Raw genomic sequence first — 14,221 nt, 5'->3', positions numbered from 1 at the left:
ACGTACACATCACAAGGAAACAAATTTGCCTTATTGACTTGAGGTTTTTTTATTTTTATTGAACATTGTGCAAGATTGGATTTCTGGAAAGACCTGTCTATTTCCTCAATGTTTTACTATAGGGAAGTTGTTAAACACTTCTCCATTCAAAATGGATAAAAAAAAATATTGCATATAAAATAAAATAAAAACAAATGAAAAAAGTTACATTTACATTTTTCTCACAAATTAGATTTTTTTTTCCAATGTTCGGAACGATCCTTTTTAATTTTTACAAATCAAGCTACAGTTGTGTTAAAAACAAAAGACAAATTTAATGTATTTAAACAAAGAAGGGGATTCGGACATTTATAGGCAACTTCAAAGTCCAGTTTAAAATAGCAAGGTGAAGTTATATAGTAACTTTACAACTATAACATAAAGGGAAAAAGGTATATATGGCACAAAAGGAGTGATGGGGGCACCCAATCTTCTATTGAATAAAGTGGTTGAACCCGCTGAGCCAGCAAGAAAGTGGGAGGAGACAGACAGGTATGAAGATGGGCTGAACCTTACCTGATGTAAAAAAAAAAAAGGTGTACTGACTGCTGAAGACAGTTACCTTCCTCAGATGATGACAGCAAAGCGAAAGACAGCTAGAAGAACAATAGAGAGAAAACTTTAAGGTCGAAATAAAACCAGCAATGGCAACTGTGCGACATGCAACACTTTTCCTTTGCATCTTATTGATGCTTTCCCACGGACTGAGCTTGCCCAGAGTGGCCCGCTCTGCACATAATGAGACAGAAAGAAGCAGTGATCAAGTAACAACCTTAAGATCAGAAACGGACCGTGAGACGGGGGATAGTCATGGCGAAGGCGACGATCATGGCGAGGACGGTGGTCATGGCGAAGGCGGCGGTGGTCCCATCACTACTCTGCCCATTGTGTCTTGGAAGTGGAGTCATGTCTCGGTCCCATATTTAGTGGCTCTGTGGATTCTGGTCTCTTGGATCTGCAAACTCAGTAAGTCCATTTCAATGTTGATTGCATGAAAAAAATAATGTGTGATGAACTGAAGATGCTTGTACTTTCCTCGTCTTATTTTGGCTCGTTATCGTCAACACTTATTTGATGAATCGACCTCTAATTGATTACCAAATGAACAGATTATTATATTTGATAATCGGTTAATCGTAACACATTTACCCATTTTCTGACACACCAAACCTACAACTGAATCGTAAATAATTTATTGTACCATTCTCTGCTCGGTCAATTTGTTTTTTAATCAAGTGATGCAAAAAAAAAAAAAAATAATCGATTTGACAAAACATGCAACCGATTCATCGAGTATTAAAATAATCATTACACTGCAGTCGAAATCTTGATTGATTAAAATTTCGGGGTCATATTAGGGAGAAAGAACACTTGATGGGATTAATGATAATAAATCTGGAGAGGCCTTGCTTGGAATGTTATGAGATGACTTGCATGTCATTATTTTTGCCTAAACACCAAAAACATGGCCAACCCTGTGGACACTGTAAATGATTGCAAGTATGCGTGTGTCCATGTTTGTGTACGCTTCATGATACATAAATAAGGGGGATGTGCACTTCCTTATTGAATATGATGAAGGATTTGTGCAGGTCATTGAAAGCAATGTGTATTTTGTGTATGGAAAAAGATCAATGTCACAAGTTGCAAATACGTTGTTGTGATGTTTTGAGAAGGAGCTACCTCTTGTCATTGGATTTAGAACAAGGTGCAACTAATGTACTGCAAATCCAAACACCAAAATATGCGCACACCCTCACTGTTGACTTTAACATGGGCTGAAATCCGGACAATGAAACCAATTTTCCCAGATTTTGTTTCCTGCTCAGGGAATCACAATGCTTTCTTTCTTTGGAATTATGTTTTGCTTTTTTTTGTGTTCTCCATGACTCAAACTGTCATATACGACAGCAATGACATATATGACCTACTTCTCGTGCTCGGTGTGTCATTAATGACAACTTTAAAGTTCAATTCCCAGCACAATTCACCTTTACTAACGGTAACACGGTAACCCGTACAAGTAGCTGTTATTACTCAGTCAAATCATCTTTATCAATGTGCATCCACGCTCCATTTATTACTCACTCGAGAGCTGAAGCCAATTTAAGCAAGTCAGCAGTTAAAAATCAATATGATGTCATAACCAGAGTTGCACACCTGTGTGAGAGCTCATGTGTCAAACTATCAAAACTTTTTCTAACAAGGCTTTTTGTGCCTTGTCCTGCTCAAACAGGACGGAACACTTCAAATAAAACCTCCAGTCATACTTGCTCGAATCAGCACTTTTCATAGCATATGTAAAAAAAAAACATTTTCAGAACTTTCCATCTTTCTTTAACTACCGATTGCGTAACAGTGTCAATTATTACTCAGCCTAAAGCTGCAAGATGAACCAGTTGAAATGTAGCCAAACACATCCAGAGCTTTACTTATCGCTTAATCCTCACAGGACACCTTTTCTGGACATCCGTTACCCGAAGTCAACGTTCAACCTTGGTCATGAAGGAGATACTGAATATATAAAAAGGCCGAGTTATGTTTTCTGCTCATTCCGTCGTTTGACCACCGGACAACTCATAGGCAAAGATAATTAATCAAGAGTAAGAAGGAAGAATTTGTTATTTTCTCGCCCAAATGGAACCACGTGGACACGCACACATTTGGCTTCTCGGGTTAGTACTGTTGATTTGTTTTATTCCCGGGGTCACGGTGGAGAACGGGGACCATCAACATTCCAAACCCGATGCAAGTGGTCATGAACACGCCTCCAACATCACCGGGATACCCATCGTGTCTTTTAAGTGGCATCATGTGGAGAGCCCTTATCTGATTGCGTTATGGATCATTGTTGCTTTTTTGTCAAAACTGGGTATGTAAAAATAATATTTGTTTATAGACATCCTCTCTACATGTGAGGCAACATATTTCATGTTATTTTAGTTCCTAGGGGTCTTAGCAATAACATATGGGAGTAATTCAAATCTCTAGTTAGCAGAGAGTTTGCTGTTCTTAAATGAAGTAATTTTTTAAAAATAAAAGTCATCTAATGAATGCAACCCACACAACATAAATCATCCGCACTGATATAAATCAACATTGTGAAATAAGTGGCTTTTTTTTTTTTTTACTGGTTCACTGAGCTTGATTATTAAGCCATAAAGTCAAGCAACCTTAACCAAATGTCTGTTTAGTTATGCAAAGTCATTTCCAGCCATTTATATTCACAACCATGGTTAATGATATGCCAAGGACAAAAAGTGCAAGAGTCGATCATTTGCAAATTTTGCAAGTTTAGGTTTTATGATTTAGTTGGAGCTAAATTGGAGCTAAAATCCCCCAAAATTGATTTGCAATGAGATTTTAAATAAACTCCCTTTGTATTCTCATTCATCACTTATATAAGCGAATGCTTTAAATTCCTTTCCTGAAGTTTATTTATTTATCTCACTGCCATCTAATTTCTGTGACATTTCTTCATATTTCAACAGTAATCGAGGCCAACCATCATGTGACAAACATAATCCCAGAGAGCGCCCTCCTCATTTGCTTCGGTTTTATCCTCGGCGGCATGATCTGGGGTGCGGATAAGGTCCAGACCTTCAAGTTGACCCCGACCGTTTTTTTCTTCTACCTCCTTCCCCAAATCATCCTGGATGCGGGCTACTTTATGCCAAACAAACTGTTCTTCACAAACTTGGGAACCATCCTGGTCTACGCTATTATTGGGACTTGTTGGAACGCTGCTAGTCTGGGCCTCTCGCTGTGGGGTTGTCACAAGGGAGGAGCTATGGGTAAGAATCATTGGCCAAGTATGTTTAAAAACACAACACATAGTTAGAAAGTTTCCAAATAATATATACAGTATTGCATACACATACATAATGTACATAATACTGTATACCCAGCTCAAAGTTCTAGCTTTAGTCTAATGAATAACTCAAAAGTGAGAGCACGCAATGATTAAAGTCCAACTGAAAAACATTGTGAAAAATATTGTTTTGTAACTGCAAAGTCTGTCTTCTGACCTTCTGCAGGTGATCTGGACATCGGCCTGCTGCAGTACCTTCTTTTTGGCAGTCTGATAGCCGCTGTGGACCCGGTAGCCGTCCTAGCTGTGTTTGAACAGGTCCATGTTAATGAGGTCCTCTTCATCCTGGTGTTCGGAGAGTCACTCCTCAACGATGGCGTGACAGTGGTTTGTAGACTCCATTCAAATATGACTGTTAGAAAATGAAACAATATGAGCGTGTAGCGCAAAATTACTCTTGGTGTGCCACAAGGCTCTATATTCAGACCCTTGTTCTTGCATGGTTAGATAATTAGCACTAAGTAACCACGCTATTTCCCCAACAAACCCAAAATACTAATTTCCTCTCTACTTTAGGTGCTCTTCAATGTATTTGATGCATTTGTCTCTCTGGGAGGATCCAAAATTAATGCTGTGGAGATAATTAAAGGAATAAGTAAGGAAGTCTTTAAACGTGACTTGTGTGAATCATATGAAATATTTCAAATGAATGTTCTCCTTTTGTCTCCAGTTTCCTTCTTTGTGGTGGCATTCGGCGGCTCCCTACTTGGTATGGTGTTTGGTTTGCTGCTCTCTCTTCTAACCAGATGCACTAAAAACATTCAGATCATTGAGGCAGGTTTCATTTTCGTGGTGGGGTACCTCTCCTACCTCACTGCTGAGATGCTTTCCCTTTCCGCCATCCTTTCGTAAGTGCTCTTGAGCTATCAAACATTTGTTTGCCCTCCCTGACTCCTTCTAGGTTTTAAATTTTTTTAATTATGCTTTCCCACTTTAGAATTGTCTTCTGTGGCGTCAGCTGCCAAAAGTATATCAACGCAAACATGGATGAGAGATCCGTCACTACAGTCAGATATGCCATGAAGGTGCTCGCCAATGGATCAGAAACCATCATTTTTGTTTTCCTGGGAATATCTGCCGTTGATAAGGAATTATGGGTGTGGAACACGGGCTTTGTCCTCCTCACGCTCCTCTTCATCTTTGTGTATCGTATCATTGGTAAGATTTGAGTTCTTTTATTGATGTGGAATTTCGAAATGTGATGGCTCAAAATTGCCCAACAGGTGTTTTTTTCCTAACCTGGATCATGAACAAATTCCGGCTGGTTCCATTGGAGTTCATTGATCAAATTATTATGAGCTACGGTGGCCTGCGAGGGGCAGTTGCTTATGGCCTGGCAGTGATGCTGGATGAAAACAAGATTAAGGAGAAAAATTTAATGGTCTCCACGACTTTGATTGTAGTTTACTTCACTGTCATCCTTCAGGTAATGATTTCACGTGTCCAAAAAGATTCTTGGAAAAGTTTTTGATTGCGGTCTTTTTTTTTCTTCTTTGGGTTATAGGGAGTAACTATGAAACCTCTCGTCACTTGGCTGAAAGTCAAGAGAGCTGCAGTGTGTGAGCTCACACTTATTGAAAAAGTGCAAGACAAGGTAAATTTGAGATCAGTTTTCAGCACCTCTGCCGAAATAAACCTCAAAGACTTAAACACTTTTTTTTTCCAGGTATTCGATCACATGCTGGTCGCCATCGAAGATATATCGGGACAAATTGGACACAACTACATGAGAGACAAGTATGTCAACATTTTGATTAGGATTGAAATTTTGAACTGAACATTTTTTTGCTTTCTGTGAAGGTGGAATCATTTTGAGGAGAAATATATGTCGAGAATTTTCATGAAGCCATCCGTGAGGAAGAATCGTGACCATGTCTTCAAAGTTTTCCATAAACTGAACCTTAAGGATGCTATGAGCTATGTGGATGAGGTGGGTGACCTAAACAGCTTCTATTTGTTGTTGTTGTCTATCCCCAACGTCAAAAATAAATATTCTGTCGGTTCAGGGTGAACGCAGGGGCTCTCTGGAGTTCATCCGAAACGAATCGGCATTCGTTGACTTCAAGAAAAAGTATGGTGACAAATTCTCAAAGATGATGCCAGACATCATGGCTGACATGGCAGATGATCGTGGTACAATGTCCCCCATGGGGTGAGCAGAACAAAAACACCAATTTCAGTTCTCCTACACTCGAATATAAAATAACTGCTCTGGTGTCACTTTCGTAGACAAGAACCCGTGCCATCAGTGAGTTTGGAAATGCACCAGCAGTCCATAAAAGGTGTGAGGGAAGCAGAAGACATTAACAGCCATCATTTGCTACAGCAACACTTGTACAAAGGCAGAAAACAGGTATCAAGTTCAAAACATCAAACTTTGATCATGAAGAATGAACGGACTAACTTCTATTCTCAACATGCTAGCACCGACACAGGTATAGCCGGAGTCATTTTGACGTCAACAAAGATGAAAACGAAGTGCAGGAGATCTTCCAGAGGACCATGAGAAGTCGTTTGGAGTCGTTCAAGTCAGCAAAGATGGGCGTTGCTCCGCCAAAGACCATAACCAAGCATCAAAAGAAAGACCAGCAACAAAAGGTCAAGCTGGGAGTGCAGCCCAGATCAATGCGTTGTGAAATTACTGTTTGTAAATAACTATTTTTCCTATACTGCAGATGTCATTCAGAAAAACAACAGATAAAAGTAAAAGCTATCATTCTGGTGATGAAGATTTTGAGTTCTCAGAAGGAGACAGTGCTTCAGGCTATGAAGCATCAGGAGACTCACTCCCCATGAGGGTCAACTACAGAGTGGGAGGTAAAACCAATCCATTAAATGAAGCACTTATTTATTCCAGATTTGTAATCTATTTATCATTCTTCAGCTGGAATTGAGAATCCAGCCTTTATGCCAGATCTGGACTCCATGGGGCCCATGCAGATTCCACCGTGGTTAGCGGAGACCGAGCTCCATAGCAGCATGGTGGCCCCCTCCCAAAGGGCCCAAGTGAGGCTGCCGTGGACACCCAGCAACCTCCGACGCCTCGCCCCGCTACGCATCAGTACTCGTTCCAGCGATTCCTTCATGCAAGCTGACGTACCTGTCACGCAAGAGAGGGACGAAGATGAGTTTCCGCCACCATTGACGCCACCACCTCCACCACCTTCTGACAGGCACGGGGGTCACATGTAGCGTCCCCCATCTTCATCTCCTTTAACTTGGCTGCCAAAGACACAGAACATTACCTCAGACTTTGCACTGTCTCCTCTCTAAATATTGTCAAGGGAATGTTTTTTTGTTTCTCTCTGAGACTGGTTAACTCCTTTAGAACCTTTGTACTGGTGACACTTTGACCCATGTAGATTCTTCATCACTATTTGCTTAACACGTGTGGGAGATGTATGTTAGCATCAGGTGCAAAATACATACAGGGCTTTTTTTTTTTTTTAAGGGGATGCAATATGTACAGCTTTTTATTTATTAATATAACCCATTCAATGAAGATGTGAAAGCTACAGAGTAGCATGAAAGATATTTTTATCTCAATAATCTTTTAACCCAAACAACCGTGTGTATTTTCTTTTTCATCCATACGCAAAATAATCTCAAATATTGGGATGATAGTCACCAGCTGTTATAGACTTTCTCTTAAGAATACTTTGACCAAGTAAAATATTAGACTGTTTCATGTAGATTTTTGAAATTAAAATGGAAAAAGAATGTGGAGTTTATTTATTTATCATTCTTCTGACACATATTCCTCCAGTCTTCTCGACACACTAACGAAGGTTAAGTTAAATTAAGTTATTATTATTCCTAATTTGTAAACACAGCAGTCAACAAGTTACACGTTTCCACCAGAGGGCACTCATTCATTACCAGTCAATTAAAATTAACAAATCCGACATAATTTAAAAAAAAAAAATTAAAAATCGAAAAATAACCCTGACTCTTGAATTTTTAATCCTGTTTACCTTATTTAATATCTAAATTTATGACAGACGTAAATTTCAATGAATCCGGACGGCTATCTGGACGTGACGTCACGCCGATTACGTCAGCACCCGCATATTAAAGTGCCTTTTGCGTCTAAAGGACAACGTGAATCTACTCTCCGACATTTACTGCATATCTTGACCACGGGAAACAATCACAATTAATGGAGTAAAGATGAAAATGAGAGGTGTAAGTTAAAGTAATAAGAGAGAAATTGGCAAAAGCCAAAGAAAGTTTGAACTTATTGACTTGTCTCTGGAGTTCAAGGCAAAAGGAGCTGCCTTTAACTTTTCTTGCCCTATTGAACGAATCAAATGCATCCATGTGGATTAGCATACATTTGGCTCCTCTGCTCAGTCTTGCTGATTTTGGTGGTCCTTGGTTCCCCGATCGCTGAGGATGAGACAGCAAAGCATCAAACAAGTGGAAATGGCACCAGAAGAGCCATTGTGTCCTTTAGGTGGGATCATGTGAAGGGTCCTTATATAGTTGCAGTAGGGGTACTGGTGGCCTTTTTGGCAAAATTAGGTAAGTAAAAATTCCAGAATATTGCCTTTTTTTTTCTTCTTTTTACTTTTGCTCTATAAGAAACACTATTATTAGTTTGTTCTATGATATTCTTTATTTCCCAACCAATCCTATTATCTTCAGTTTGTCTCAAATTCCATGTTTCTCCACAGTGATCGAGGCGAATCATCATGTGACCTATATAATCCCAGAGAGCGCTCTTCTCATTATCTTCGGTTTCATCCTGGGTTTCATCATCTGGTGGGCAGACATAGTGCACCTCTTCGAGCTGACCCCCAGCGTATTTTTCTTATACCTGCTTCCTCAAATCGTCCTGGATGCCGGCTATTTTTTGCCAAACAAGCTGTTCTTCCGAAATATTGGAACCATTCTGGTCTATGCCATTATTGGGACCTTGTGGAATACTGTCAGCTTGGGGTTGACCCTATGGGCCTGTCAGAAGAATGGAGCCATGGGTAAGAAGATGCGATAGGTCAAAGCCTCCGACTATTAAATGAACTCAAATAACAATATGATTTTTGTTTTCAAGGTAATTTGGACATGGCCTTGCTTCATTATCTTTTATTCAGCTCTGTAATTGCCGCTGTGGACCCAGTGGCTGTGTTATCTGTGTTTGAGGAGGTCCACGTCAATGAGGTCCTTTTCATTCTGGTGTTGGGCGAGTCACTCGTCAATGATGGTGTGACAGTGGTGAATATGCAGAGCCGTTTACTAACTCTTCATTGACAGTAAATAAGGAAATTGGCCGTTGTAATTATACCCATTGAATGAAGGTTGTATAAATTGCTGTGTTTTGTTTTTTTTAGATGCTCTTCAATATGATCGAGGCATATATTTCCCACAACAAGGCCGACATTGATGTTTGGGATATACTCAGCGGAATAGGTAAGGAGTGAGACTGTCTTAAGGAGCAAAACAATGTTTGAGATTTCACTTCCTGTTTTGTCCAGTGTCCTTTTTTTTAGTGGCAGTTGGCGGTTCCCTCCTCGGTGTAGTTTTTGGTTTGCTGCTCTCGCTTCTGACCAGATACACAAGAAGCATCCAGATCATTGAGCCGGGCTTTATCTTTGTGGTGGGGTACCTCTCCTACCTCACTGCTGAGATGTTGTCCCTTTCCGCCATCTTGTCGTGAGTCTTTAAATCTGATGACAGCGGAGGGTTTAATGTACTCGCCAAACGTTTTGAAATGTTCTTAGGGTTTTCAGCTGTGGCGTGGTCTGCAAAAAGTACATCAACGCAAATATGGATGAAAGGTCCGTCACTACGGTCAGATATGCCATGAAGGTGCTCGCCAATGGATCAGAAACCATCATTTTTGTTTTCCTGGGAATCATAGCCATTGATAAGGAATTATGGGTGTGGAACACGGGCTTTGTCCTCCTCACACTCTTCTTCATCTTTGCGAATCGCTTCATCGGTGAGATTTGATCAGGTTTTAGAGTTTAATGGATACCGTGTTTGACAAGTTTGTGTGCGACAGGTGTTTTTTTCCTAACCTGGATCATGAACAAATTCCGGCTGGTTCCTTTGGAGTTCATTGATCAGATTATTATGAGCTACGGTGGCCTGCGAGGGGCGGTCGCCTACGGCCTGGCAATGATGCTGGATAAAAACATGATTAAGGAGAAAGATTTATTGGTCTCCACGACTCTCATTGTGGTTTATATCACGGTTATCCTTCAGGTAGGTTTTTGTTTTTCTTAAGAGGGTTTTAGATTGGTTGATGTGGCTCAGTATTTAATTTGCAGGGATTGACGCTGAAACCACTTGTCGCTTGGCTGAAAGTAAAGAGGGCTTCGAATGCCGAGCACACGCTCATTGAAACGGTGCAGAATAAGGTGAGGGTTGAAATTTAAAAATTGCATTTACGCTATTAAAACACAATCCTGTTGTTCAATTAGGTCTTCGAACACATGCTTGTTGCAATTGAAGATATAGCCGGGCAATTTGGTCACAACTACATGATGGACAAGTATGTGATATCTTTTTTTTTTTTTTTTTAATTGGGGTTTTAATGTTGCTCTAAGTGTTATTTGCTGCGCAGGTGGAATCATTTTGAAAACAAGTGGGTGTCGCCCATTTTGATGAAGCCGTCGGCGAGGAAGAATCAAGATTACGTTTTCAAAGTTTATCATCGGCTCAATCTCAAGGATGCTATAAGTTATGTGGCCGAGGTTGGTAACGCGCACGGTAAAATATCTTCTTAAGCGTTCTATGAGTCTCTATTATCGGATGCAGGGGGAACGCAATGGTTCTTTGGGACTGATCCGGAATCAATCTGGAGTTATTGAACTCGAGAGAAGATTTGGGCAAAAATCCTCTCAAGTGATGGCTGACATCATGGCGGACAATCACGGCGCAGTGTCGTCTTTGGGGTAAGTCAAACATTTCGACGGGTCGAGATATTGAGTGGCCATTTTTGACCGTTTTACCCGAGTAGACGAGAGCCTTGGCCTTCGGTGAGCTTGGAAATGCACGATCAGTCTTTCAAGGGTGCGAAGCAAACGGAAGACATCAGTCACCACCTCCTGCAGCAACACTTGTACAAAGGCAGGAAACAGGTAGCGTAGTCCTAAAAGCAAAATAAAACACAATGTAATGATTTCATTTCTCCCAATTTTTTATGGGCATTCCAGCATCGGCATAGATATAGTAGAAGCTATATCGAGGTCAACAAAGACAAAAAAGAAGCGCAGGAGATCTTCCAGAGGACCATGAGAAATCGTTTGGAGTCTTTTAAGTCGACAAAGGCGGTGACCGTTCCAAAGACGGGAGCAAAGTACCCCAAAAAACTTCACGACCATAAGGTCAAGCTTTCATGATACGTTTGAAATCTTGCAATTCAGCTGGGTTTTTTAATTTTCTGAAATATTTCTGCACCTCTTCTTCTCGCAGATGTCATCTGGAAAACTTTACCGTTATGAAAACGAAGGTATGCAACGAATTGGATGTGAGCGTTTTATTTTGACATTCATAACATTTCTTTTCTAGAGCCTGATATAGTAGAGGAGGGCAGCACCTCCAGCTTTGAGGCATCAGAGGACTCACTCACCATGAAAGTCCTCCGTGAAGCAGAAGGTTAAAAATCCATCCATCGGCTTCTCCCAGAAGAATCCAAACACTGATTGAAAATTTGAGAAAATCATTTACTCCATTTTTTTTTGTTTTCTTTTGGCAGAAAATGAGAACCCAACCTTCCTGATGCAAATGGACCCGGCAGAATCAACACTGGCTCCGCCATGGTTGTCAGAGACGGAGGCTGACGGCAACGTAGCGGCCCCCTCGGAGAGGGCCCGGGAGAGATTGCCATGTACGCCCAGTAGTAGGCGAAGCCTGTCGCAATCCACGGACTCCATCATGCAGGCTGAGGCGGCAGCACGGGAAGACAGTAGCGACGAAGAGCTTCAGCCACCAGTAACTCCGCCGCCGCCGCCGCCACCAGCATCCTCACCACCTTCCAACTGAGAGTGATCAGCAGGGCTTGACATGAACTTCTACTCGCCAACGACTGTGGCTTTCACTTAGCATTTTTCGCTAACCGATATTTAGTTGTTGGGAGTTATGCGCAACTAAAAACAAAGCGCTTGAGTTTGAGGAGCGCAAAACGTAATCATTGGTTTTGAAACCACATTTCAGACTGGATCTGAATGTGTTGGCCGACACTACTTGAGAGGTTGACTCAGAGAAGAGATCACAATAAATGCACTTGGACCAAAATGCGTGGCTTTGCCTTTTTTTTTTACTCCATTTTTTCTCCTCTTCATTACAATTATATCTCCTTGAAAAATTATTTCAAGTGTTTTTCTTAGCAACATTTGGACAAATTATAATATGTATTCTATATACAGTAAATAAAGACATATTTCCTCACAAATAGTCCATTTCAGATGTTTCGAGATGTTTCGTAATATAGTCTAATATGATTTGTTCATTTCCAGGATCCTTAAGGTAGAAATGAGAGCCATCAAGCATCCTGACGAGGAAATCTCCTGTCGTGATGTCTTTCCATGCTGTTGACAGACGATGGAATTAGATGCATACAAAATTAGCTTTTTCGCGACTTCATGTATGTTATTGATTTTCAATACCCATGTGAGTTGTAATCACTGTTGTATTAATTCTGTATCAGAGCACTGACCTTGTAAATCGTGAGGAATATCATCTTTGCCGTCAAAACATGAGACTGGGCAGGAGAGGAATGGACTTAATGGCGTGTTACACCTGTAACAAATCGAGCAAAACTCTTATTATATGCAAATATAAATGTATTTTTCTTATTTGAATGAAACCAAGTTGTGAGCCCACTTGTAGTTTTCGACAACATGTAGGTCAGCTTTCAGCGCAGGAAGGAACAGTTGCAGGACTTCTGGGTTGGCCAGGAGCTCAGGTGGAGTTCCCCCGATCGAACCCAGCCACTTGAGAAAGTCCTTGTCTGACAAGTCACTTCTCTTTGTGGTTTGGCTCCGAGTCTCAGACTATGACAAGACCAAATGATCTGACATCAAGTTCTAAATATCAGACAGTCAAGAACAATACCACAAAATCATTGCAGAATTTCTTATGAATTATATGCAATCAGTAATTTGTTTATTTTACTCAATTTAATCCCGCAATCCGAAAATCAATTTAAATCCTGCTATTTCCAACAGTACAAACAATTAGCACGAGTAATTCAGAAAAATATGCTGTAAAACATAATGTGATCTTACATAAGGTGCGGGTGCACCGGAAAGGAAAATATGAACTGGCTCAATATTGTGCAGTTTCTTCAGAGCATCTGCAACAGCGTAGCTTGTATAAGCACCAAAACTAAGAAAAATCAGAAGGGTAAACAACATGGTATGAGTAGATTTCAAAATAGACAGCAGGAAAAAAACATGTCTGTTTTGTTTTCATACCTGTGGCCAAATAAAGCAAATGGCTTTTCTTTGAACATTGGCAATAACAAATGAAGAACCTCATCCACAATTTGCTGCATGTTCTCAAAGAAAGGCTCTTTGGCCCGACTTTCACGTCCTGGAAGTCTGACAGAAAGCACTGGAAGTAAAAGAATAACAAATATTCACATACACTGACCACCACAATTATTATAGGAAAGTGACAATGCTGATATTACTTTGTTTTACCTTCTATGGAGCAGTTAAGAACGTTCCCCCAGCGTGCATAATGTATGGAGCCTCCACCTGCCCAGGGGAAGCAGATCAACCTGGCAACCGCCTCTGGCCTTTTCTTGAAACAAGTGATCAACTTTTCCATCCTGAATTTGTAAAAGTATGCAGAGTTTAAAGTGACTCGTATCTGTGTTGCCTCAACATGCAGGAAAGACACAACCGACAATAAAACAATACAAAAGTAAAAGTAGAGGTTGTTGTCCTGCAAAGCTTCAGCTACTACATTTCCGGGATTGATTCTTCTACGATTGTGTTTTCAAACTGTCGGTTTTGACACGTAGCGACACCTATGGCGTGGAGTGAAACTGTCAATGCGGGATAGTCGTGCATTCGTCAAGTCACTTAAAAGCCAATACTACATGGATCAAAGTTCATCGATAGTGTGAAAAGGGGAGGCGATATTATTCTAAATTTGGAGAAAGAATAAAAAGTTAGGGGGAAGTGACGTTTTTTCCTACAGTTGGTATTTCCTGATGGGGTTCCCTAGGTGGAAGCGCAAGCCTGACTTTTAGGTCAAGTTAAGTCTATTCACTAGATAGAAACAACGGAAGCAGTATCTTCTTATTTGGTAATTTGGACTGAATATCCTTTAACTGCGACACTAATGTAAAATTAT

The 14,221-nt window shown here is 40.5% G+C and overlaps 3 protein-coding genes across 10 annotated transcripts; 2 read left to right on the top strand and 1 right to left on the bottom strand.

The window, feature by feature from the left end:
• Positions 1-34: 34 nt before the first annotated feature.
• On the bottom strand, positions 35-14,102 carry olah (oleoyl-ACP hydrolase). Of its 2 annotated transcripts, XR_015063006.1 has the most exons (9): positions 13,561-14,102; positions 13,333-13,471; positions 13,144-13,243; positions 12,740-12,909; positions 12,573-12,655; positions 11,487-12,444; positions 10,867-11,006; positions 7,011-7,132; positions 35-4,262 (listed from the first exon to the last, which is right to left on the bottom strand). XR_015063006.1 is itself a non-coding variant. In XM_085901428.1 (6 exons), the coding sequence occupies exons 1-6, from the start codon at positions 13,688-13,690 to the stop codon at positions 12,302-12,304; spliced, it is 765 nt and encodes a 254-aa protein (XP_085757554.1). In that variant the 5' UTR covers positions 13,691-14,102; the 3' UTR covers positions 11,264-12,301. The 2 variants fall into 2 exon arrangements, 1 of the variants encoding a protein (XP_085757554.1); XM_085901428.1 differs by lacking the exons at positions 35-4,262; positions 7,011-7,132; positions 10,867-11,006 and having other exon boundaries at positions 11,264-12,444.
• Positions 586-7,630, top strand: LOC147040895 (sodium/hydrogen exchanger 3-like). 6 transcript variants are annotated; one of them, XM_085901421.1, is made up of 15 exons: positions 586-1,005; positions 3,531-3,833; positions 4,077-4,237; positions 4,427-4,505; positions 4,581-4,758; positions 4,848-5,068; positions 5,134-5,336; positions 5,415-5,504; positions 5,577-5,647; positions 5,711-5,840; positions 5,917-6,062; positions 6,140-6,263; positions 6,335-6,508; positions 6,586-6,727; positions 6,795-7,630. In XM_085901421.1, exons 1-15 carry the CDS (start codon positions 684-686, stop codon positions 7,100-7,102), a joined length of 2,652 nt encoding a protein of 883 aa, XP_085757547.1. In that variant the 5' UTR covers positions 586-683; the 3' UTR covers positions 7,103-7,630. The 6 variants fall into 6 exon arrangements, with proteins under 6 accessions (XP_085757547.1, XP_085757545.1, XP_085757544.1 ...); XM_085901422.1 differs by lacking the exon at positions 586-1,005 and adding an exon at positions 2,306-2,911; XM_085901419.1 differs by having other exon boundaries at positions 5,415-5,647.
• Positions 7,985-12,166, top strand: LOC147040894 (sodium/hydrogen exchanger 3-like). Of its 2 annotated transcripts, none has more exons than XM_085901426.1 (16): positions 7,985-8,434; positions 8,587-8,889; positions 8,964-9,124; positions 9,241-9,319; positions 9,385-9,562; positions 9,640-9,851; positions 9,915-10,117; positions 10,183-10,272; positions 10,336-10,406; positions 10,479-10,608; positions 10,673-10,809; positions 10,875-10,995; positions 11,071-11,241; positions 11,330-11,366; positions 11,426-11,512; positions 11,613-12,166. In XM_085901426.1, the coding sequence occupies exons 1-16, from the start codon at positions 8,221-8,223 to the stop codon at positions 11,897-11,899; spliced, it is 2,481 nt and encodes an 826-aa protein (XP_085757552.1). In that variant the 5' UTR covers positions 7,985-8,220; the 3' UTR covers positions 11,900-12,166. The 2 variants fall into 2 exon arrangements, with proteins under 2 accessions (XP_085757552.1, XP_085757551.1); XM_085901425.1 differs by having other exon boundaries at positions 7,986-8,434; positions 9,631-9,851.
• Positions 14,103-14,221: the final 119 nt, after the last annotated feature.

The sequence above is a fragment of the Syngnathus leptorhynchus genome, chromosome 20, assembly GCF_054491065.1.
Source record: "Syngnathus leptorhynchus isolate UIUO chromosome 20, UIUO_Slep, whole genome shotgun sequence".
NCBI lineage: Eukaryota > Metazoa > Chordata > Actinopteri > Syngnathiformes > Syngnathidae > Syngnathus > Syngnathus leptorhynchus.
This window is presented reverse-complemented; position numbering and strand designations above follow the sequence as displayed.